Genomic DNA, 26,145 nt, shown 5'->3' with positions numbered 1-26,145 from the left:
GCAGGTACTTCATTTCGGTTGGCATTCTCAAAACCCGCTATAATGGGATCCAATGAGTCGGTGATTTGATTAAATCCACTTTCGTGTACTGCTATTAATAAAATGTCTCTTTTTGATAATGTTTTGGCAGAAGAAATGTACCAAAAGGGGATTTAAAACAAAGTTTCCCTCAATAGAAAATCCGTGTTACGACAAACACCACATAAATACACAGAATACAGAATCCTCCTCACAATAGGGTGAGGCAGATCGCTTCGGTAAAAGGATGGGTTGAAAAGAGCTGCGCTTACCTGTGAATAGGGGTGGACAAACACAGATGCCATGCTGGCAGTTTCCATTGTTGAGGCAGACTTGGTCAACACACGGGGACACGGGATCCTCGCACCTGCTTCCCGTGAATCCAGAGTAGCAACGACATAAAAACAGAAAATCCACCTCCTCTATGTTCTCCTTAATCTGCGACGCCAGCGATCTGTTAACTGCTTGACAGGATCCATGCCCACACAGGGATAAGGCCTCATCGTTCTCGTAGCAAGGATCGCGGATCTGACAGTAATAGCCCAGATAACCCTCAGGGCATGCGCAGCTAATGTTTTCTCCGGCTTCCGGTCTCCAGCGACAGAGTCCTCCATTCTGGCAGAGATTCTTGTAACACGGATTACGGAGCTGGCAGAGGTCGCCAGTGTACTCCTCACTACACGTGCAGCTGAACTGAGTGTCCGTCAAGCTGGTGCAGGTGCCATTATTTGTGCAAGGTGAAGATGAGCAGGGGTCTTTCCTCTGGCACTGAGGACCAAAATATCCCTGTTCACAAGCGCAGCTGAAAAGAAAATAATTGGAAATGTCTCATTGTCTTTCTTATATCTTTTAAAAAAAATTAAGCTGTCTGCTTCGTATGCAAAGGAAGACTTTGTTTATTGCATCAAGATTAGACCCTAGCTAATTTCTCAGACTCGCCACCACATTAAAAATTCTTAGTTTATTCACACAGTAGCTCTTGGAAACATCGGGATTTTTTGTTATCTGTTAGTTAACCTTAGTTTCAAGCAAGGTCTAAAAGCCTGATGAAAAGCTTGATATTTATTCTTTAGAGAATTCTTTTTCATGAGCTGGAGAAACTTATATTAAACGTAACTCAGACTTATAGAGGGCAAAGAAGACGTGTAAAACAGTCTGAGACACACTAAATATTATAGTGAACACTCAGGATACTTGAAAAGATCTCCGCTGTTGTGTGTTGTACGGGTGGCCTTGTGACTTTGCCTTTGCTGTTCACCCCAATCCTATTTTTCTACCCAGTCCTGCCACCCATGGCCATGGCCCCGACACGAGAGGGGAAACTGCTGACATTCCTCTCTTACAGAAAGGTAAGTAGGGGGTAAACTGTGGAGCGTGTGCCGTTTGACAGCGTACCTGTGTAGATGGCCGGTAGTCCAGCGCTTGTTAGGCAGAAAATGCTGATGCATGCCAGTAAGTAAAGGACGATTGCAAAAGAGCGCGAAAATAACGATGATGCAAAAGAGCGCGAAAATAACGATGATGCAAAAGAGCGCGAAAAGTACGCTGATGCAAAAGAGCGCGAAAAGTACGCTGATGCAAAAGAGCGCGAAAAGTACGCTGATGCAAAAGAGCGCGAAAAGTAACCCACCCGCGAGGTATATAAGGGCAGAGCTGAGACGTAAGGACAGGGGAGAAAACTACGAAGAGAAGACGCGAGACAAGCGACGCAGCCGTGACTGTAGATCTATTGGCATTAAAAGAATTGTGTAACTGCTGACAGGCTCCTGCCTTCTGGTTTGAGTGCTGGACTGTTGTGGTCACTGTTCTACTCCCCTCAATCACACACCACTCGGTTACACCTGTAACACCAGCCTGTAATCTTTCACTGCTGTAAGTGCGAGGAGTTGGCTGCGGCGTAGATGTTGACAATAAAACACACCACTTTCAGTCCACCCACACCTGGGCCAACGGCATCCAGCCAAAAAGGTGGGGTGGTGGTGGTCTTATAAAGTAAATGAAAGAGCGCATAAGTAAGCTGTGGCAATATTGCCTGACTGAAAGTGTTTGGCTTGCCTGTGAAGCCGAGGGAGGTAAAGAGAATGGCCGGTGTACGTCTGATAAGCCTAATAAACCACATATTTGATGAAGGGTAGTTGGTCTTTGATGCCTGGGATTTTTGCTCTGCGAGAAGAAACGAGTCTGCTACGTGACTTCAAGGTCAGGTATCCTCATACGGCTTGTATTAAAACTTCTGTCGCTATTTACTATCTCGCTGTTCGACGGCGAAGGAGAAAGGTTTGGCCACAAAACAAAACAGCAAAGAAAAACATTCACTCAAACAAATAAATACACATATACGCACATACATGCACAAGCAGGCACATTCACACACACATAACGAATAATAAGAGGAAATACATAATTAACTGGCAAGCAGTTAGGTCGGACATACAGGCGAAACAACGAACAGATAGTAGAGAGACTGTTGGCAAGTCGTCTCAAGGTGGCAGTCAGAAAGAGCCTCCTTTTTTCCCCGTGTCACAACCTCATTATTGTCTCAAAATAGTCTCTTAACCACCCACAACCTGTGAACCCTTCCTCGGTACTTTACTCAAGAGCCAGGCAGTCGCCAGTCCAATGATTATTCAACGCCAAGACTGCTCTTTGTTCACAAAGTACTTATCTTGCGGTCTTTACCCCAAAACTTCTTATCGACGTTGTCTACCTCACTTTCGCAGGATACAGATGCTCCTCCTTCTCTCTGAAGTCCATTGCACTCAGTGCGTTTAGGGACGAATAAGATATTTACGTTTCTGAGCTAGAAAAATGTCTTCTTTCAGGACGATTCTCAACTGGTTCTTCACAGCACCTCGTGCTTCCTTAATTCTTCTACAGATTGTCTTACCCATCAGTTTGCTATTTTGTTCCGAACACATCAGAAACATTTTATTGATGAGATTTGCCTCTAACTTAAATAGTTTATTAGGTTTAGGGCCACAAACTGGGAATTCTATTTCCTCTTATTGTCAACTACGTCAGCATCTATTTATTTTCGGGTTTTTTTCTTCAATTATTTTTATTCCGTAAATATTTGGCTCTTTATTAAGATCATTCTTACTTTGGTCAAATAAGGACTAATGCTAAACAAGTTTGGCAAAGATTCTACAAGACGGTTACATAAGACGTTGCCAAATTCGGTCAAACGTTTGTCCCGATTCATTCGGTTAAGAATGGCTACTAAGTTATCCATCACCTACTGTACTTGTATGTATATTTACATTTATGTGCAATCTGATTATATATAATATTACACCATGTTTCATTTGTAAGATATAAAGCATTACGCCGAACAATGAACTACTTCAGTTTACCAGTAAACAACTGCATAAAAAGCTTAAGGAGTCCTCATAAAATGCTGTATTCATCGAAAGCGTCTTGTGCTTAGATATTTAGGTTCCACTTCCCCTATGCTACTTTACATCCTTTGCATTACACTGACGTGGCATAAACTTGTGTAAACGTCGAGCAGTGCTTCCTCTCTAACTCGTCATCCCCTCGTCTGGGCGTCCTCTTGAAGAGCTCTTAGTGTGTGATGGAGTGAGTGAATCAGTCAGTAACAGCATGAGGGAATGAGCATGAGAAAGAAGGAATGAGGGAGACGTGCGTGCGTTCGTGTGTGTGTGTGTGTTTATGAGAGAAAGGGAGAGTAAATTTTGGGTTGTTCCGACTTACCTGAAGTTGCCGTCCGAAGTGTTGTAGCACTTGCCGCCATTCTTACACAGAGGAACGCCGCCAGGGGGAGCCTCGCAAGGATTGTACCGTGAGCAGTCTGCCTCATAAAAGCCGGGACTGCACGTACATCTGACAAAAGAAAGCCACAAAACGAAGCTGCACAGTGCATGAACCACTTCTTGCCCACAACGATTTGTTTGAGAAACGACATTTTGAGCGTAATCTTCAGAATATATCAGTTAGGCCCAATTCGCGTTGTACTTGCTTTTTTTGTCTTTATAGCGTCCTTCGCAGATTTTCACAGAGTGATGTAAGAATTTTACATACGATGAATTCTAGAATGTAAAGGGCTTGGTGTTGCTGTTTTATCCCCTGTGGGACCCCGGGGTATGCTTGCCTAGCAAGCATTGCAAGAATAGGGTCCCTGCCATCCAGCCAGGCATGTCGTAAGAGGCGACAAAGGTGGACACCTCACCTAGAGGTAAAATAGGTTGTGGTAGGGCCAACAACCCCACCATGTAAAAAAAAAATCATGTTACAGAAACTAAAACCAGAGAACTCGTCACAGATGGCGAAGGTAATGAGGCACACCAGGAGACTGGACTAATGACGGACGACAGCCAAACCCGAAAGGGAGCTGGCGCCCCGACAGCGGATTTACTGAAGCCGAGGCAAAAGTTGAGGGTGGGGTGCTGGAACGTCCAGACCTTGTACCAGACTGGCAGGATGCTCCAATTAGTCAAGGAGTTTGACAACTACAACTTGGACATCCTGGGAGTCAGTGAGGTCAGATGGACCGGCACGGGAAAGAGGAGACTAGCGTCAGGACATACCATCTTGTTCTCAGGAAGATCAGACGCTCAGCACTCTGAAGGAGTAGCTCTACTCCTCAACAAGAAAACGGAAAAGGCACTGCTGGAATGGAAGCCTTATGGACCCAGGCTTTTGAGAGCAAGATTCCATTCCAAGTACACCAAGCTGACAGTGCTAGCCTGCTATGCACCAACAAATGACTCTGAGGCAGAAGACAAGGATGCTTTTTACGATCAGCTCCAGGCAGCTTCAGAAAGCGTTCCAGCCCACGACATGTTGCTCATCATCGGCGATCTCAATGCCAAGGTGGGAAGTGACAACACCTGCAGGGAGCATGTCATGGGCAAACATGGAATCGGAACCATCAATGACAACGGAGAGAGACTGGCAGACTTTTGTGAAGAAAACAACCTACTGATTGGAGGCACACTCTTCCCACACAAAGACATCCACAAGGCAACATGGACATCACCAGATGGGATCACAGAGAACCAGATAGACCATGTCATCATCAACCGAAAATGGAGGAGCTCACTTCAAGATGTTAGAGCCTACAGAGGAGCAGACATTGCCAGTGACCACACTCTTGTGATAGCCACAGTTTCTCTGAAGCTACGTCGATCACGAGGAAAACAGGCACGTCAGCAGAGAGTGGACTCTGGCAAACTGAAAAATCCAGCCACCGAAAGGGCCTTTGCTATGGAAGTAAAGAACAGGTTCCAGGCACTAGGAGACCAACAAGAGATGACCTTAGACGACTTCAATCGAGTCTTACAGGAATCAGGAGAGAAAATACTGGGCTTCCAACGGAAAAAGAAAGAACAGTGGATCAGAGAAGAGACATGGAAGAAGATAGAAGAGAAAGTCAGCCAAACAAAGAATCAACAGCACCAGATCTGAACGCCTGAAGGAACAACACAGACAAAGATATACAAAACTAAACAAAGAGGTAAAGAGGATGACAAGAACCGACAAAAGATATCACATAGAGAAACTGGCAGATGAAGCAGAAAATGCAGCAAGTAAAAATGACCTGAAGACACTGTACAAGATAAACAAACAGCTAAACAACGGGTTAAGAACAGTGATGTGCCAGTGAAAGACGTGAACGGTAATGTCATCGAGGAGAGGCAGAAAAATACAGCGCTGGAAGGAACATTTTGAGTCGGTTCTGAACAGACCAGATCCCCCTCAGCTTGCAGACATCCAGCCAGCAGCTATAGACCTTGACATCTGCACAGACCCACCAAGCCTGGAAGAAGTGACAGCAGCAGTAAAGACAATGAAGAGCGGCAAAGCACCAGGGGCAGATGGAATAACAGCAGAGATGTTGAAAGCAGATATAAATATGACAGCTCCCAAGCTGACTAAAATCTTCAGGCAAATTTGGGAATCAGGGCAGGTCCCTGTTGCGTGGAAGACAGGGCTCATCTTCAAGTTACCCAAGAAAGGAGATCTTGGAGACTGCAATAATTGGAGGGGCATAACACTTCTTTCCCTCACCAGCAAGGTCTTCAGCAAGATTGTTTTGTCAAGACTGACGGCAACTCTTGAGAAAGACCTCCGACCACAGCAAGCAGGATTTCGCCCTGGGCGATCCTGCTCCGAACACATCTTCATTCTGCGACAGATTCTGGAGCAGAGCAACGAATGGAACACACCGCTGTACATCAATTTTCATCGACCTGGAGAAGGCTTTTGACAGCATCCACCGCGAATCCTTATGGAAGATCCTGAGGCATTACGGAGTCCCTGCAAAACTTGTTCAGGTCATTGCAATGCTGTACAGCGATTTCAAATCCCAGGTTGTCTGTGACACAGAGCTCACAGACCCCTTCAACGTCAGTACTGGGGTGAAGCAGGGCTGCATTCTGTCGCCGTTCCTCTTCATCCTGGCCATGGACTGGATCATGAAGACTTCCACCGACAGCGAGAGGAGAGGGCTCAGATGGACCATGACTATGACAGCAACAACAGCACTAGAAGACTTGGACTTTGCTGATGACATTGCCCTGCTGTCACACCGCCACCAAGACATGCAGGAAAAAACAAAGGCCTTCTTAGAAACAGCTGGAAACCTTGGCTTGAAGGTCAGCACAAAAAAGACTAACAGTATGAGAGTGAACGCCAGAGTCCAAGACAGCATCAAACTAAATGGAGAAGAGATTGAGGAAGTTGACAGTTTCACCTATCTTGGGTCCAAAATGTCAAACACCGGGGATGCGGAGGTGGAGATTCGAGCCCGACTGGCGAAAGCCAGCCAGGCCTTTGCCTCACTCAGGAGCACATGGAAGGCAAAAAACATCAGCCAGAAGATCAAGCTGAGAATCTTCAAGTCAAATGTGATCAGCACCCTCCTTTACGGATCAGAATCTTGGAAGATGACCAAAACCATCAGTAACAAGCTTGACGTCTTCCAAAACAGATGCCTCAGGCGCATTCTTAACATCTTTTGGCCAAACACCATCACCAACGAAGAACTCCACCGAAGAACTGAAACCGAGTCCATCACCACGCAGGTTCAACGAAGGCGTTGGCGATGGATTGGACATGTGCTCCGCCAGCAGACAGCAGACCTTTCCAGAGTCGCCCTACGATGGACTCCAGACGGCCGAAGAAAACGAGGCCGCCCAAAGGAAACTTGGAGAAGAACAGTGGAAAGGGAGATGAAAGGAAAGGGCTGGACATGGGGTCACCTAGAGCGTGTTTCAGCTGATCGACATCGGTGGCGGACTCTGGTTGAGGCCTTATGTGCAACCTGATGCACGAAGAGGAATAGATAGATAGATAGTTGCTGTTTTATCACATTAGTCACACTCCTCGCTAAAAGCGTGGAAACTGATGTCAATGGTTGCGGAGCTTAGTGAGCTTCATGTCCACTTGATCTTTGCTGCTGTGGCAGTGAGACTGGTGCCGTCTGCTGGATGTGCTATTTGAACTGTATTTGCTGTGGAGTGTATTCCGGCTTGGGACGTGTTTGATATTTGACCTGCGGATTGTGTATTTGCTGTGTGTTGACGCTGACCTTTGGCCTGGAGTACCGTCATTTTGTTCTGACGTCAACTTATTTTCACGTCACAGCATCTGTCAGCTGTGACGCGCCTTCAGCTTGTCCACAGGGGAGGATAAGGCGCTGTACAAGCCAACTGAGATTGTTGTTGTTATTAGTAAGTCTGTGTCAATGCGTGTGAAGGTGTTTGCTTAGACGTCCGCGAGTGTTGGATAGTAACCTGGGCACCATCTTCGATAGGCGACTTTGCTGGGATGTCAACACTCAATCTGTCGTGAAGAAGGCTCAACAACGCCTCTTCCTTCTCCGGAAGCTGAGGTCTTTCTCTGTCTCCCCCCAATTTCTTCAGCTTTTCTACAGATCACATATTGAGAGCGTGCTGTCCTTCTCGTTCATCTGTTTCTATAATAGTTTATCGGTGAAGGACAAGAGCAGCCTACATCGTGTGGTATCCACCTGCTCCAAAGTCGTTGGATCCACCCAGAGTTCTCTTCAGGATCTGTATAACAGGAGGACTCTACTGAAAGTGTCTGCCATCCTTCGTGATGACAGGCATGCTCTGTCGGGTGAACTTGTCCAGCTCCCATCAGGTCGCCGATATAGTATGCCTGCATGCAGGACAAACCGACTGCGGCTGTCTTTTGTTGCTTCAGCCGTCAGACTTTTGAATGGATTATGAATGTGATGTGCATGCGATCATGTATGACTTTAATCGAGCTGGTATGATTGACTGCAACACGACTGCCTGTGGATTTACTCTATAATCGAGCTGCAACTGAATTTCCCTCTAGGGATTAATAAAGTATTATCTTATCTTATCTTATCTTAACTGCGTGCATGTGCGCGTGTATATGCAGTCAGTGAGTGAGGCAGAGAAAAAAAGAAAACTTTTAACACATTAAAGAAGATTGAACCAAGCTGGCACGAGCACAATGCCTTATAAAAACAAACAAAAGAACTTACCTGAACTTGTTTGGCTGTTCATTTTCGCACTTCGCGCCGTTCTTACAAACATTCAGGAAGCAGCTGTTGACATTCTCACAATGGACACCAAACCTGCCGACATACCAGCAATCTACTGCAGGACAGGAAAACAAAGCAGCAATTGAAGAGGAGGTGTGTTGCATCCTGGATACATAAGCAATTTCTTGCTCAATGAGCTACGGCCTGTGTGCTAACTATGCAAAAATGAAAAGACAGTAGATTCTAAGCATGAAGAGGTCTATAACTGTGTACATTTCTGGAGTCACTTAAATGTATGTAACAGATGATCCTCCAGCGTCGTTAGGAAAAACTTACCATGATGATGTACAGCGGCATTCGAAGTCCGCACCTCCTCCTTGAGTCATGTTGTTAGGCAGTACCACGCACTCTCCGTGACCTCCGCAAGGGTCATTTAAACAAGGATCATAGCGCTCGCAGTAGTCACCGTCGTAATCTGCCAAATCGAATTTTGTTTACGACTGGCAAACCAACAGATTCGGCATAATCTACACAATGCCTTAAGGTGATGACTGGCATGATGTGCCCTGGAATAATCTGTATTTTTTCTAGATTCATGACTGAAAAGAACACAAGCTTCGACATAATCTGCCCACTTCCATTTTCTTTACAATTTGCAAAATAAAAACATTGCACTAGATTTATTTAGAAGTCCCTTGAACTAGAATATAATACTATTTATTTTTTGCCCAAAATATTTTCGGGTTGCTGCCCAGTGTACATGTGAGGCCTTGAGTCAAACATTTTAAGGCTAAACTTTCAAAACTCTTCGTTGACTACCGTGTGTCTGAGTTTTTCAAAACGCGCTTTAAGTCGTTGGTCTTAAACTTAATACAGTCGTACTTGAGACCGTCGATATAAAACTTATCTCCAAGACCTCACACCCAACCCAGCCGGAATGTTTGAAAGTCAGAGCAAACAGTTCTTAGGAAGTCTGTTTAATTTAGTAAGGATGCGATGACACTTTACTGGCGATGATGTTACATCCTAATTATAGACAAATAACTCTTTGATCGGTTGTTAACAACGCTCTTGAGGAATAGATTAAAGTACAGCGAACAAACTCTCAAATGCTGTCTTAACCTGATGGCAGATTGATTGCGATTAAGATAATATGGTTAAATAAATAAGTAGCAAAAAGGAAGCGGGATTAAGCTATCTGAGATAATTTTTAAAACAATAGTATGAGAGAAAAAAAACAAAAAGTTCTTACTTAAAGGACAGCTGCATAACGGCTCTGCCAAATTCTCATTGCAGCTGCCTTTATTGCAGGGGTTTCCGTAGCAACGATTGTAGTGCTGGCATTCATCACCATAGTAACCCGGTGAACAAGTGCAATTGTACTGACCGTTGTTATGAAAGTGACAGGTGGCGTTGTTCTGGCACGGATTCAAAGAGCACGGGTTGAATGTGTCGCAGAACGCACCTGAGATGACACCAGAAAACCAGTGACTAAAGACAAAAAGACTTTTAGACCATCGCACTAAATTATGGTAAGCATATCTCACAGACTGAAAAGCTAAAGAGGACAACAGAGAATCGACGCTAACAAAGTTGAGGCGACTGTGTGGTCTTCACAAATCTTCACCATGCCCTGTGTACAGCTTTCTCTCTCCTCTACCCCGAACATCAGTGTTTGTTTTTTTATGAAGGACGCTGTGATGCAATCCCGACCTTAATCACAAAGGTCAAGTTGAGTAATTGATGTGTGGACCATTAGGTCTAATCCTGCCCCTTAAGCTCTTACCGAACTTAGTGTGAATCAGAAATAATTAAATTCACCATTATTTTAGTCCATCGAAGGGACCTCAGCGTAGATTCTGCATTCAGTATCTTTAACTATATTCTTAAAATATTGTACCGTACCACAGCCAAGGTGTTCACTAGCCGATGTAGTTTTGTTGTGTGATTTGTAGGCGGCATGGAACCTGAGGACTGTGTAGTAAATGTGTGGTGTGTTATTATTTTTCTCAGGACCAGCAAGGGCCCAATATACGTACATTGGCAGCTTTGGTTTGGCATTAGTTCGTGATTTTTATTTTTGCCTTGTACAGACTCATCGTGCTAGAGTTCCTAACATATTCCTATAACTAATATTATTCGCTAGCAAATCCATAAAAAGCAGGGTACCTCAGCTGACTTACCGGAGAAGACCCAAAGTCAACTTACCCGTATAGGAAGACGTGCAGTTGCAGGTGAATGAACTGTTTCCGAGGCTAATACACTGGCCGTGACGACAGGGGGAGTCGAGCTCGCAGATGTTAACCTCGCTGCACGTCGAGCCGTAACGACCGGTATAGCACGAGCAGTTTGCTTCAGTCTCAGACACCTGGCCACAGAGAAACCTCCAGGTAAGAAGAAGGTTGTGGTGTGTGGAACATACGTGGCATAGATGTCTGTTCACATGTTTATTGTAGACAGTGTGACGTAAAGGTTTGTTGACTATTGTAGACTGTGAGTAAATGCTTGTTGATTAGTCAAGTGAGTGGCGTACAGGTTTGTTGACTAATCTAGTGTGTGCAGTAAAATATTTGTTGGCTGAGTACTCTAATGTGCAGTGTTGTTGACTCTCAAGCTCCTTGAGTGATATCGAGTGTAAAGTAAATCTTTGTTGACTGGTGCAGATTGTATTGTTTTGTTGATTGGTATAGTGTTAGCTTACATGTTGTTGACTGGTCAATTGTGTGGCGTTGACATCTAATAAAATACTTTTACTTTTTGGCAAAGGGTTGAACAGCATGTTTTTGGCCTCACTCTAGGACAGTGCTTCCTGCTGACTGAGTTCATAACTTCTCCATTCAACCCCCCTACCTGTCAACTCCCCTATGCCTCGTGAAGCTCTGACTATGCTACAATAAAAGATATTTTTAATGCAGCGTGTACTTTCAAAACACTTCATAATACAAGCCCAAGCTCTGTGACACTTCATGGGTGAGTTGGTTTGAAACACCTGCAAAAATATTTCAAATGTTATTCCGCAATGTACACCATCAATACCCGCGCTTTCTTTCAAAGGCGAACGCCGCAGCACAACACAGTCTTCCTGTGATCTCTGCGTGTGTCTTTGTGTCACAAAGTTGAACACAACGCAGCCAATTTATAAAACACCTTTTCTCAGCACCAGCCGGCTAAAAGCACTTTACATATCCACACACACACACAGGCGCACAAGCACATACCTTTTCAAGGTGAACATTAAATGCATTTTCATACACAAGCATGCAGACAACAATGCCTTCCTAGTAGACAAACATGTGTGTGATTGTGAGACACACAGAGAAATAGAGATGGCATACTTCGTGTTTGAATGACAAAAGAAAACGAGAAACAGAAGGAAAAAGGTAACTAAATGACGAAGGATAAAGTTTAACGTCCACTCGTTGGGATCGTGTGAAGCGCTGTGTTACACAATCATTTAGGCCATGCTATTGTCTATTCATTTCTGTGATTCTTAGACTTCCCTCACTTTAAATTGTTGTTTAAAGTAAGGTCCGCTTTGGTTTGGTTGGACTAATGTCTGTACATCAGCAGCCGCGAGTCAAGCGCCACCTATCCCAAATATTACACTACGAGTAATGCAGTTCTATTGATAGCGCGGTGCTACTTTAAAATTAGAGTACGAACGACTGTTAATGTCTGATAAAAGGTTTTCAGAGTATTGTTCACACCTTGGGTGAGTAGTTTTATCATTATATATAATTGCAAAAAACAAGCTGGTCTTTCTTTTCACATCTTGATTTACGGATTCCATATATTGTCTCGCTGCGGCACAACAATGTAAGATCGTTTTAAGAACTCGGACCGGTTAGTCACAAAGATGCTAGTGAAAGATACCAACCTTAATACAATCTCCTCCAGTTCCGCAGGGGGACGGAGAGCACGGGTCAGGAAGAGAGCAGTTTGTTCCAGTGAAGTGGTCAGGACAAGAACAGGAGTACGTGCCGTTGTCAAAGGTGTGACAGCTCCCTCCATTCTGGCACGGGCTGTCAGCTGAGCAAATGTTCCGATGCTGGCAGACATCACCAAAGAAATTCTCGGGACAAACACAGGTATAGCGCTGGTGACCTTGAAAAATGCACTTGCCTTTATTTTGGCAAGGAATCTGTGTGCACAGATCTTCCTATAAAAAAGTCAGGATAAGAAACGTAAGCCAGCAGAACATTAAAAGCCTCAGTCACAAGTCAGACAACAAAGTTGATTGTTCATTAATCAGTAGGTCTCATCTAGATCACTCACATGTTTTATGGACTTGCAAAATGGGACTGTAATATGTGTACTGAGGTGGGACACTTAATACGAAAGGCAAATTATAAGTAAATAGTTCATATGTAGACTACATACATTAAACAAGCTTTACAAGAAATCGACTAGTGAACTAATCTGTCGGACTTGAGATACCTAGTGTTTCCTAGGTTTAAAAAAAAATCAAAAGAGAAGAAGTCACGTGTTATTAAAGACAGAAAGAAGAGCAAAAACTAGCTAGAAAAAAGGGAAAGATTGAACAATATAGAGAAAGACTAGAACCAGCAGTCCAGTGACTTTTCCAAGTGAATAATTTTAAACAATGTTCAGTGATAAAACATTTTCTTGCATTTGGTATTTATGTTTCTCAACAATTCCGTGTGGACTGCGACAGGTGACATTAATTACTTTGTTGACCACCAGACGCGACACTGGTAACTGTAACACTGCCCCGATTACCATCGGGACCGGGAATTTCTGGTCATAATCATTCGACCTGACCAGCGGGCCGCCCTCTCTGATGACGGACAAGTGGCTCACGTTCACTGAGTAAGCTCAGCTCACCGCAGCAAAGTGCCCGTCTGCACCTAGTCGTTCCTTTCCCATCAAATCACTCTTGTCCAGCGGTCATTGACGAGGCTGGTCAAGATGGCGACATTGCTCGGTCATTGGGACTGGCGATGAAATAGTGTTTTAAAATTTGCAATCAGGCGCAGGGTTGTTTGATCCTGAGAGCTGGTCAAACACGCATTAAGTCTCGATACCGGCTAAACCCACGGTTTCGGTTACCCCCGTTGTTAAGTCAGTTATACAGCAGTCCCACTTCCCGCAGCAAATTACAGGAGAGTAACCTCCCTCCTGCTGCTGCTGCACACCTTTTATTTTGATCCACTGGGGCTAATCGTGGGTATTTCTGTGCAGTCTCATTTCAATCCCAGTTGCAATCTTGACCAGGCAGACGGCAATTAATTTATGATTTTACAAATTACTTGGTAATTATGAATGTTAGGAATGTCAGTGCATAATCGGTAACAACACGATTTTTGCTTTTAAAGTGTAAGTAATACATAGTTTGGACAATGCAGTACTTCTCGTGAGTTTGCTCTTAATCGGTTGGTTGGCTCTCTGGATAATTTGACACGACAGTTTTTTCCTACTAGTGGGACTTTCGCACTCTGGGTGATGGAAGTAAGCGGCGATGGAGAACGAAACGCTCTGAGGCAACAGTCAGCTCTGCCAACAGGCCTCACATTCAGAAATCAGAAAGTAGTCCGTGTCCCGAGACGGAAATTGAACGCAAAGACTTACACTGCAGAGGTAACAAACGAGTGTTTTCACAGCACGTTACAAGACAACAGAAATAAATGGTATTTTTTAATTCTGTGATGGTGGGGTTAGGAAAGATTGGGTTGAACAGCTGGGGTAATTCCCTAATGGCTGCCTGACGACTAAAGGGAGTTAAACTGTTTCCCCCAGATGAGAGAACAGCTTTCACGTGGCCACTCACACGTGCGACTCTGTCCCCCTCTCCCAAGTTTCAGAACCTCCTACCAACAGCTCCTTCCTATTTCCCCCCCTCGGGAAACGATGACAAGTCAAGCGGAAATCCGTCACCGGAAGCTACCTCCGAAGGCAGAAGAGAGATGGCTCATCATTCTCAGCTCGGCTACATGGAAATCGTCTGCATGTGTCTGAGGGAGGGACAGGTCCCCACTTCCTGTCAATCTCTTAATTACAGCGCGGATATGAGCAGCAGACCAATACCCTTACATCACTAGCCTTATCCACCTTAAAAAATATATTGTAACGCCAAACAACCTAACTATAGATGTGAAAGGACAGTGGTACAGTCTGTCGATCGAAAACTCACTTTCTCTATCAAAATCAATGATACCACCAAAAAGTAGCAGCAACGTGCCCTAGACATTAACCGAACACTAACACTTCGAGTACTGTTCTTATATTTTCCGGGGTAGCCTTTTGAGCATGTCATTATTAATGCAAACTGTTGAGAAGAAGGAAGAAGAAGAGATAACGAGTAGAACGAGAAATATATCGCAGACACCACAACAAATCAAGAAAATAAATTTATCTTAAATTCTTGAGTAATCTAACAACTAAAACAGGGGTACGAAGAACATTTGTCTTCGATGATAACCCAGTAACTAAGTCTATATTACGGCAAAGCACTGCAGACAGAAGCAAAGAAGGTACCGAGATCCGAACCCAGGACAGCAGATCTTTCCAGCTGAGAAGCTGAAGGAGCTGACCGTCATGAGCAGAGAGCAGCACACTGAAGAACAAATCGTTTAATCATTGTGACTTGCCTGAGTACAGTTGATGCCTTGCCACCCGGAAGGGCAGCTACACGTGTAGTTCAGTCCTCCACCCCCACCGGGTATACACGTTGCTCCGTTCCTGCATGGTCTTAGAAAACTGCAGGCTTGGAAGTGTTTCTCCACGCAGTCTAGTGAAAATCCTGTAAAAAGAAAAAGGTTTCTCTTATGCAATATTAGTTCGAGTGGTGTTCTTGAAGATTGTGGCCGGTAATGTAAAAAAACAGATTACGAAGAAGATAAACAAGAAATAATAATAATAACAAAAGAAGAAATTTTATCTATGTTATAGCAACTTCTGACATATTCAAAATGCCGGAGACAGGGTGTTGAGAAACGTAAACAAAGTTAGTGCAAATATACAGAGATTAAGGCTGTGTATAGACAGATGTTATCCATCAATACGAGGATCCACCAGTTCTGCTTGTAAAAGAGGCTATATTTTTTTAAAAAGAGGAATTTTGAAAGATAACAAATGGACTCCAATATTACATCAACGAAGAGTGTACAAAGATGACAAAGTTTCGGTATTTCTGCATTTGTTAAGATTATTCCCTCGCACGCTTGATTATAAGAGACAAAATAAGGTAAACAACTGAGTTATGCAAGCGCGCATACACACACACATCCCTCCACGCGCGTACGTAAGCTCCCATAATCACAGTCCACACACACACACGTACACACCCGCACACATGTGACCACACTTCATAAAACCCTCACCTGGCCCCAGCTTGACGAAAGAGAGCTCTAGTTCGCAGGTTGTCGATGACGCATTAGGGGTCACGGTGACTCGAAAGGTGTAGCTTTCATCGGCCACCATCCTGTCGCTGGTGAAGCAGAACTCGGCGACGTGGGATCAACTAAGAGGCTAAAGGTCAAGGTTAGGTTTTGGTTATGGACCTGTACTTGGAAGCCAGTGAAGTTTCGTCCTGGCATTGGGTTCTTCCAACACAGCGTGGTGTCCTTGTCTGTCGTTGCCAGGCAAAACGTGTCTGGTTCTGGCATAGAGACCAACAAGTGAAGATGGGTAAATGATGGGTGCAAGATGGGTGAATAATGGGTGAAAAATGGGTTTAATGATGGAAGTGAGATGGGTATACGATGTTGTCAGCATTCAGGAAACTAGGCAGATGCAAATAACCATGATATGCTGTAAATGTCAATCCACAATGCATTCTAGAAGCCTGCGATAAGAACAGATTATCATTGGGTACAACGGAAAGAATGTTCTTCCATTACTCAGTAGAGGACAGGATCATTTAAAACAGAGAACTCGGACAAAACAAGTCAGATATGATAGATGATATTGCCCCAAAGAGCAGAACTGTTCTTTGATTGCATAATTATAAAAACAAATATTTGAACAAACGCTGTCATGGTGCTAATCTATGTTTCAACATGCACATAATACACAAACACTCGCACACAAATACACGTTCAGACACACAGACATGCACAGTTTCAGACTTATCATTCATCTCAGCATCTAAACGGCTTGCTATTTGAAACACTTTTTATATTTCAAAGGGCTCAAGAAATCTTGGAATAAATTTATTTCTTATATTACCACGTTTAATTCGTCAGTAACGAAATGATATACGGTCGACTTCACATGTGTCAACACCTTGTTTGAAATGCTCACCATCCCCGCTAGGATGGGCCGAGAATGTTTCATAAATCTTAGCAGCTATACTTTTACTTTTTCTTTTTTTTGCTTCGAAAGGAAGCAGGTTATTTAGAGTTTGTTTTGCTCTTGAGTTCCACCGACAAACACCAGGAAACAGCTTCAGCTAATCTCTTTTCTTGAGAAAAAGGTGTTTCACGTTTTCCATGAAAAAAGTGCGAGTGGTTCAGGTGTTTTAGCAGCAGAAGCACCATCGTGCTTGCATCTCGTGTGAAAATCGAGAGAAAGATAAAGATGGTAGATTTGCAGTGTTCATTTCATGGCTGGTCTTGTGTGAACTGACTGACACAATCGTCTTTCATTCCTTAGAGTCGATATGGGCTGCAGACAAGAACAATAGAATTTCTTTTCGTCTTTCTATATTTTATTCCTTTTTTTTTACTTTAACTGTTTTCTTAATTCTTGTTTCCTTCTTGTCTTTATTTTTTCTTTTCTGTCTGTTTCTTTTTTCTTTCTTGCTTTCTCTTTTTTCTTAATTCTTTCTTATTTTATTTCTGTAGTTCACTTTTTGTTTCTTAAGTCTTATTGTTTTTTCTTTCTTTTTTGTCGTTCTTCCTTCTTTCCGTCTTCTTTTCCTTTCTCTCTTTCATCTGGTTTCCTTCTATTTTCCCCTTTTCGCCATCAGTTTTATTCCAGCAGTTTGTCCTTCTCTTTTTTTTTTCTCATTCTCCAATTTGGGCTATACGAATTAAAATTATTAAGAGAACGTATAATCCTGACTACCCCAAATGTTTACCTCAGTTTTAAGTTTGCAGCCTCTCCACATCCTTTTATTTTACGATTGCTCTGCAAGTCTTTTAAAGATAAAATAAATTGGGGATCTCTTGGCGATGAACGAGTAGAGACGAGCAGAGAACAAATAGATTAGCCCTATAAGCGTGTCATGTCCTGCTTCCACATATACTCGTCACCAACAAGATACATTAAAGAACAAGGGAAAAATCAAATCAAGAAGCAGGAAAATAAAGCTCCTGAAGGACGTTAGACGTTCGTACAGAAACCGACGAAGACTCTTCCAGAGAACAGCTGCAGCAGACTTGGAAGCAAAGCAACCAGTCCTTGTTCGTTTATTTTTGTGGTTTCATGTTTGCTGTGTGTGATTGACTTTTTGCAGTATTACCCATTAAGAGAAGCCAGTGTGAGTGAATGAATAGGCTTGTGACAAGAAAACAGTTTTTTCAATAGGTGTACATCGGTCGACGTGGGTAGATATTTCCACATCGGGTAACATTAGCAGAGGTAGGGGAAAGGAAAAATAGAGGAGAGCAGGTTTGATGATCCGACATCAAACCTATATACAGGAAGGCGCTGATAACGAGTGTCCTTGATTTAGTGGTCATTTTTTTAAGTGTGTGTGTGTGTGAAGTGTGTGTGTGTGGGGTGCGGGGGTGGGGGCTAGAATACAGGAGAGTTAAAGGGACACGAAAAATCAGCATGAGAACAGATCCTGACATAATGCTCAAGGTAAAAATGACTGTATGCAAACTGTACGGTAGGTTACATTATTTGGGTAGTACAGTTTTTCTATCACAATCTAAAACCGCTTAGCACTGATAACTGGACAGAGAAAGTTGCTTTTGTCATATTCTATCACATAGAAAGTGCATGATTTATGACCGAAAGTTGTGCATGACTTGTGACATATCTGAAGTCGTACCTCCCTCAATCAGGAATTCATATATATTGCGGACGTTCAAGTAAATGAATACACATTATTGCACAAGTAAAGCTTCATAGAGGGGGAAAAAAATAAAGACATGACACAAAGCAGGGGTCGTATTTGTTAATCGAGGGTAACTAGTAGTCCCTTAAATCAAGACCAAGTGTTTTATCTCTTTAGTTATCAAATGGAATCCAGATCAATGGATGTTTTTCTACCCCAGAATTCTCATTTTAAAAGATTCCCTGCTGGTAAAGTAGCATAAAGCAATATCTACGGGGTCTGAACAGTGCACCCTTATCACAGACAAGACGTTCTGCTCTCGGGTAACGGTGTACCCTGTCTTCCTGAATATGGCCCCAAAGCACTCACGTTTGACATCCTCTATCGCGATGTACACAGTGGCGTTTCCAGTGAGTCGCGGAGAGCCGCTGTCAATAGCCAGAAGGACCAGCTGAAGCAGCGACTGGCTTTGCGGTGGTGTCGCATTGAGAACCATTTCTCCGGAGGACCTGACCTGCACGTAAGAGAGGGCAGACTGGCCGCCCTGAGGGTAGATGACGAAATGGCTGTTGAACTGGTCTGTATCCAAGTCCGTAGCGTTGACAGAACCGATAACCAGTCCGGGGTCAGCGTAGCGGTACAGGCAGAAGTTATAAACAGACTGTGAGAATGTCGGAGGGTACATGTTCTTCGAGGAGATTTCCACCATGACGTGTTTGTACTCCACCTGAAATAAAACGTATTTTGATGTCGATTTCAGTATCTTTATCTATAATATTACAAATGAAGCAAAGTTGCAATGTTTGTGTGTATACGCGAGAGTGTGGAAGTGCATTTGTGCGTATGTGTGCGATGCTCCCGTGTACATGGCTGTGTGGGTTTGGATGGATGAGTGGGCTTTGGTGGTTTGGTGGATGTATCGGGAGGTGTAGGAGAATGTCTGTTTGTGCTGGGGTGTGTGTGAGTGCGCGCCGTGCGTGTGTGTTTTGCTTTTCTTTCTCCTAAGACTATTACTGATAACGACAATGGGAAAAAAATATGGTGGTTACAGGCATTATTACATTTTTCTCAGCCTACAATTTAAAGCCACTAATTAATAACAGCTGTGGTTTCCTGTTGTCATCGCTCACCTCAAAGCTGGCGGGCATGATGGCGAAGACGAAGAACTGGAACCTGTACCGCAAGGGTTTGTCTATCTTTTTAGCTGTTTCAAGAATCCCATCACTGCCTATTCTAAAGTATTCGGCATCGCTAATTTTTTCAAGCTCTATTGACGTCACGGGTGTTCCTGTGACGTTGTCGTAGGCCTTAACTGTCAGCACTTGCACACCCGCCGGGGCATTCTCGTAAACTCTCGCGGGATACGGGGATACACTCATATACACTTTGCCTGTACAAAAAAAGTCATTAGGAGTTAAAAATATGTTTCTTGCGACTGGTATGCAATATAAAGACAGTCTTTGAGGGACCCTAGAAGATAGAAGAAGAAATAATTATGTTGGAGACTTGAAAAATAAAAAGCAGAAACAACAATGTGGGAGAGATAATAGATGCAGGAAGAAGATCGGGGCAGCAAAAAATCAGGACAAAATCAGGACAAATAAAGTAAAAAAAAAAAAATTCCGTCTTTCTTTCTTAATTTCTTTCTTTTCTTTCTTTCTTTTTTTCTTCAAGATGACCAAGAATATCTGAGGCGTAGATTATGAATATTAACCCCTTAGTGAACTCACCTTCGCATGTTTCGAGGGTCAGAACCAGTCCAGTCAACACCAGTCCCAGCAAAGTAAGCATACCTTTTCTTGCCCGCATCAGCATTGCCTGTCACTCTTCCAAAAGAGAAAGAAAGGTTAGGCATTAGTTTGGACGCTACTCCAAATAGAAAATGTCAACCTCAGTCTGATCCTGTGTTAATAATAATGATGATGATTTCTATAGCGCTTTTCCAATGATTTTCTCAGAGCGCTTCACAGAAAGGATATATAGACTGAATCACTAACAACCATTCAATCATATTTGCATATAACAGACACCAGCTCATACACAAAGTAAATCAAACACGCACACTATGGACGCACGCTCATGGTCACAGTGAAGTCCCCGTTCTGAAAAGATTTCTTCATTTTAGTAAAAGATTGTAACAGAATCAGAGTGACGAAGGCCGATGGTAATCTGTTCCAAGTTGACCTCGATTGGTAGACTTCTGTCCATACAAACTTGTCTTAGCTAGTGGGGCTCGAAGAAGCCTGGTGTCGGAAGGTGAGCAAAGAAGTCGTGTGGACATGGGAGACGGGAGTGAGTTCGGAGAGGTACCGAGGACCAGTTCAGAAATAGCGGAGTAAGTCAAAGTGGAAAGTTTATGGACTATTCGATCCGCGATTGGCAGCCATTGAAAAGAGGGTATGATGGATGATTAATGTTTGTCTCAAACGTCTGGAACTCCTTAGTGGTTAGTTGACTTGGCAGCAAACAAGTGCCAGTTCGATCCTTCTCTGGGCCCACCTAGCCCCAATGAATTATCAGGAAGCAAAAGAGGGCAAAATAGAAATTCTGGGCTCTGTACCTCTCCTAAACGTTTTTTTTTTTGTTTTTTGCTGTTTTTTTTTTTTTTGTTTTTTTTTTTTTGGGGGGGGGGTCAGAATTAATTCAAGATCAGCTTCCTGGAATGTATCACTTAATTCTCATTTGACTGTTCCACAAACCCCCGACTTGTGCTGTTTTTGTCTTTTCAAAAAAAAATCAAAATGCTTTCTGCCCCGATGACAATTACCATCCCATACTTAAATCATATATATATATCGACTCAGAGCAGAGAATTGTTCTGCTAGTTTTTTTTTCTTTTTAATGGGCCAATGAAGACTTAATCGTCATCTGGAGGAATGGTTGACTCTAGCACATGTTAGCACGCTTCGTGACAAGACTTCTTTTTCCAAAACATGTATAAATTTTGTCCTAATTCACGATAAAAGTAACAATAGTAAAATAAATAATGTTTAATGAGTAAATCAATAAATGATCGAATAAACCAACAAGCAAACAAATGAATTTGCGAAAGTGTCAAGATGATTTTGCTCGCAAATAAATCCTCACTTAGAAAATTAGAAACACTCTGATGAATTATTTCCACCATTAAATTACACTCTTGCAATTACTCTGGAAATCTGATATTTCCACCTGAGTAACCATCTCATGAAACTAATTTGATACGACAGATTAATTGGAGTCGGTAGACAGGCAGGGACAGGTGCTGTAGTGCAGTCAACACAGGAAATATGCACAACATTTAATGACGACACCGCGCTTCCGTGAACAGAAGTGCATTTACACTGGGGATTGGAATGATCTGTCACCTGGTTAAAACGATGGGATATTGGAATATGTCCTTTGTTTTGTCGTCTTCTTCCTTCCCCTATTATCGTTATAGATCACCATTCTTATACTATTCTGAGGACATCCCTGTACCTTATCTAGATATTAGATATTTCTGTTCCCATTTTTGTGAAATCATAACATCGTCATCATCAAAGCTTTAGTTTTCGATTACCAAACATGAATGTCAAGGATGGAGGCAGTTTGACAATATCGACAATCTGGGTTCTCGCTCCCAACTCTTCAGCAAACAAGAAAAGGTTAAGACGCGAAATAAAGCCACGTTACAGATTCTGCCATTGATTGGCTTTATATCATCTGTAGATGATAATCATCGAAGACATCTGGTGTCTGTTGATTATAGTCATTGAAGATACCTGGTGTCTGTAGATTATAGTCATCAAAGACATAAAGTCGTCATACTTCTCAGCTGTCGATCATGACGCCTGGCAGTGAGAGATATAACCAAAGCTATTCTCCTAGTTTTCTTTTTTTTTTTCTTTTTTTTCGAACGGTACCGACAGTTTCGTTGCTCAAAACTGTTAACAAACTTCAGACTTTTACAGGTCCCCATCTCTTCAAATGGTTTTCTTGTCTATTCATTCCCTTTCTGTTGTCACAAACCTCTGTAGAAGGCCCGGCATTTACTTACACCAGAGGTCTCGGACTAGGTTGCTCGCGGTCTCTCTCCGTTAAAAAACAAGTGGACACGTGACTTAAGCTCTTGCTCGTGACAAGCAGGTAATCGACAGATGCTTTGTTTGACTGTCAACAACTCTACAGGTAATTGCACGTGAACAAACAGTAAAATGTCGTGTCCGGGTTAATCAAGGAAAAGATTGTGCTCGTCGTAAAACAGCGTTGTAACCGGACACTCCTTCTGTTGTACAAAAATCTTGATACCCAAAGGACAAAGTGGCTCCACTGCTGAGTTCGGTATCTTTAAGCATGAAAACTTTCAAGTTTTTTACTGAAAAGTTAGTAGGTCAACTCTTTGTTTGTTATAATTTTAAAAAATAGGTTTTTTTCCTCTGCCCCAGAGGTATGTCATTTGGTAAAATTATTTTTAATCTGTGATATGAATTTACAGAACGATCTTAGAAGACTTCAAAGAGCTCTTTAAGTAAAATCTTGTTCCTTGCAGCAATACATAAATTTCTAGATATCTGTAAACAAATCTTTTTATGTCGGATATCTTAGAGCGGCATTGAAATAAAGAAGAAATGTTTGTTTCTAGCGCATGTTTAAGCGCAATATTGCACTCTGAGAGATTATAATCAATTTACTCTGTACATTGGAAGTTACTGATGGGTAACTTTTACCGTAGTCTTCGAGTCTGCATTATAGAAGATAACCACGCAAAGCTTTCATTAACAAATGCCTCCTCTTTGATCTAAGAGTTCATTAGAATGATGAAAAGAAAAGAACCGACATTATCGATAATAAATATCAGTAAAGCTTCCTTCCATTGAAAAGTGAGAAAAAGCTATAAACATGAATTTAATCACAAAATAATGTAGACACCAGCCATAAAAAATACATTTCTCGACAAAACACATGTGGGTTCAGAAGACATGGACAGCAACGCCAGCAGAACTGTGAACTTTCCAGAAGTATCGACACACCATAGTATCTATGTGAAGTCCAAGCTGAAAAGAAGACCTGACCAAAACGCAGTGCCAACGGTGGAGGGCTGTGTATTCCAGGCTAATTCACGAACATTGTCATTGGATGCGAAACGATATGGCAGCCCTTGTCTTAGTTTTTTTTACCATTCACTGAACACGAATGTATGTGCATTCGCACACGCGAGCGCGCACGAAGACACAAGCACATACATATATCCAGACATGCCCATAAAGACACACAAAGGCGAGCACTTTGCGTGTCCGAATACACAATCACTCATAATCACATGGGCATTTGTACACATACAATGAAAAGGACTTATTTGTCACGTGCATGCAGATATGCAAATATGCTTCCCTTTTTTAATCTATTTACACTTTATCAGAGTGATGAAGTAAATAAACAAAGAGACACTTGATAAAGTAGTGTTTATAAATGAGCACGTTGTCACCACGTGTTGCTAATTGTTCTTAGACCTTCTTGCAAATCTTTACATGCATCTGACTGGTTTTGCTCGTTTGTGAAGTTTGTGGCAGATCCTTGTACGGCGACCAAGGCAACAGCATTATTTTTTGCTGCTACTGAACTCTCGTTATGCAATTGCGTTAGTGTGTGTGTGTGTGTTTGTGCGCGCGGCGTGCGCGTGCGTGCGTTCATACTTGTGTGACTGACTTTGTGCAAGCAAGTTTGAAATTACGCCTCTATCTATGCATACATCTTGTTTGTTTACACGATGAAACGATCGTGAAGATTATGAATCCTGTTTTGTGTATCGTCTTCAACACGTCAGTTCTCTGTGGCTTTGGCAGTTATTTACCTCTACCCTGTAGAGGTTTAGCCTTACTTGCCAACAACTAGTCTACAGATGTATGTAGCAATCAACCCTAGTCGAACATCAGGAACCGTCAGCAGACCCACCTGACGCCCACCTGTGCTTGTGGTGAGATTTGCTGACGTCCGCGGGCACACGAACAATACATTAGGAAAATGTGGATGAAGTGGCAATAAGTGATTTGAATTACGGACGAAAACAAAAATGTGCTAGCACGTGTTTTAAAAAAAATAGGTGCAGTCCCTTTGTTTACTAAAACACAGTTGACCTGTTGAGAGGTATGAATCTAATGAAAAAAAAAACACTCCTAAGACTTCATTTTTCAAAAAAAGGGCTGACGCAGACATTCGCTGCAGCCTCGGCTAGTGTCTTCTTCGTGTCGTTTACTCAAATGGACACGCACGTCTCGCCGACGAATGTCGACGTGTGCTGTAGGTCACCCAGGCTGCCCTGAAGTTTCCGTGCCACTGGGGTCTCCTCCGTCCAGATCTGATGCCTAATGACTTCATGAAAGGGACCATCCTGCAGCAGATGTTCTGGTCTGGAACGGGAACTGGCCAATCCGGAACAAGCAATAGAGGTGATGGTTTAAGCAGTTGAAGCCTGTCCACAGCTGTGCAGCCCTTGTAAGCACGTAAACAGGTCATGCTTGTTCCTTTGTTGGTGTTGTTGCAGCCAGTTGTTGTGATGTTTAGCCCCAATGATGGCCTAGGCTTCTTTGAAGGTGGAAGACCTGTCTAACTGCTTTGGATCCCTCCTTTCTGTGTCGGCGGCTTCGTAGCCAAGTACGCCACAGTGAGAAGGAATCCACTTCAAGAAGACCATGCGGGCTCTGCATAAGCAGGTGAGGGTGGTGGTCAGGTCGTTCAGTTCTTTGTCTTTGGCAGTCTGCAGGGTCTGCAGGATGGACATGGGGTCTGAAAGAAGACTTCATTGCTAGAGGTGAAATGGCTGCTTTCGACGTAGGGTAGGTTTGGGGACAATTTTCTCAATCAAAATTGAAGTCCTTATTTGCATATTATCCAAGTAATTCTTGCATATTATTTTCGCTTCTCCTCAATCCAACGGTGTGTGGACTTTATTAATCACTATTTATCAACTAATGCTCGTCTAGACTCCACATCTCAAAGAAGTAAATAGTCACTGGTTTCACATGTTTGCCTGAGGGGGGAGTGAGCGAGTGTTAACTGAACAGCACACTGCTGAAAAAAGAGAAATAATCGCGGTAGTTGCCAAGTCAGCAAGGCGCACACTCCAATGAGCATTGTAACCCGATATATCACGAAACAGGCATTTCTAGGCTTCATTAGGAAGTAAGGGGCGGGCTGCATGAGAGTTCCTTAATTCCATACGTAAAGTGCTTGGCAGTTTCAGAGGGTAGAGAACTCTATGCAAACTAGACACATAAAAGGAATTTAAAAAAAAACTCTTAAAAAGCTCCATATTTTGTCAAATGAGAAAGATGGTGGAACATTTTGACGGGGTCTCGTTTCGCTGTCTGCACGGATACGCAAGACGGATTACCTGCCTGCTCCCTGAAGGTGAAAAGATGGCGATAACATCATGCAAGCTAGCATCAGCCCACGAGTTAATGAAAGCTCTACTCTAGAATGAGGAAAGAGAGAGAAACAAAATTAGTGAAAGAAACAAACGAATGAGAAAAGAGAAGGCAAAATGTAGAGAGAGGCTAACTTTGACATTATTTATTATCTTAGCTTCGTCAGCCCCAAGTCAAGAGGGTTAACAACAGTATCAATTATTAACATACATCCATTTTATGCTCGAAAGAGATTGATGGAAAGACGAACAGGGACGCAAAGAGCTCATCAAGAA

At 42.9% G+C, this 26,145-nt stretch overlaps 1 protein-coding gene across 2 annotated transcripts in view; it reads right to left on the bottom strand.

Moving 5' to 3' along the window:
- The window catches only part of LOC112571820 (cadherin EGF LAG seven-pass G-type receptor 2-like), a 58,933-nt gene that overhangs the window by 13,723 nt on the left and 19,065 nt on the right, over window positions 1-26,145 (bottom strand). For both annotated transcript variants that reach the window (XM_025251128.1, XM_025251127.1), the window contains 12 exons: window positions 20,216-20,311; window positions 19,616-19,875; window positions 18,855-19,212; window positions 15,859-16,136; window positions 15,127-15,278; window positions 12,396-12,677; window positions 10,727-10,886; window positions 9,771-9,983; window positions 8,855-8,993; window positions 8,519-8,611; window positions 3,733-3,861; window positions 291-820 (listed from right to left, as the gene is read on the bottom strand). In XM_025251128.1, coding sequence (XP_025106913.1) covers window positions 291-820; window positions 3,733-3,861; window positions 8,519-8,611; window positions 8,855-8,993; window positions 9,771-9,983; window positions 10,727-10,886; window positions 12,396-12,677; window positions 15,127-15,278; window positions 15,859-15,958 — 1,798 coding nt within the window. In that variant the 5' untranslated portion in view covers window positions 15,959-16,136; window positions 18,855-19,212; window positions 19,616-19,875; window positions 20,216-20,311. The remainder of the gene's footprint in view (window positions 1-290; window positions 821-3,732; window positions 3,862-8,518; window positions 8,612-8,854; window positions 8,994-9,770; window positions 9,984-10,726; window positions 10,887-12,395; window positions 12,678-15,126; window positions 15,279-15,858; window positions 16,137-18,854; window positions 19,213-19,615; window positions 19,876-20,215; window positions 20,312-26,145) is intronic.

The sequence above is a fragment of the Pomacea canaliculata genome, linkage group LG9, assembly GCF_003073045.1.
Source record: "Pomacea canaliculata isolate SZHN2017 linkage group LG9, ASM307304v1, whole genome shotgun sequence".
NCBI lineage: Eukaryota > Metazoa > Mollusca > Gastropoda > Architaenioglossa > Ampullariidae > Pomacea > Pomacea canaliculata.
This window is presented reverse-complemented; position numbering and strand designations above follow the sequence as displayed.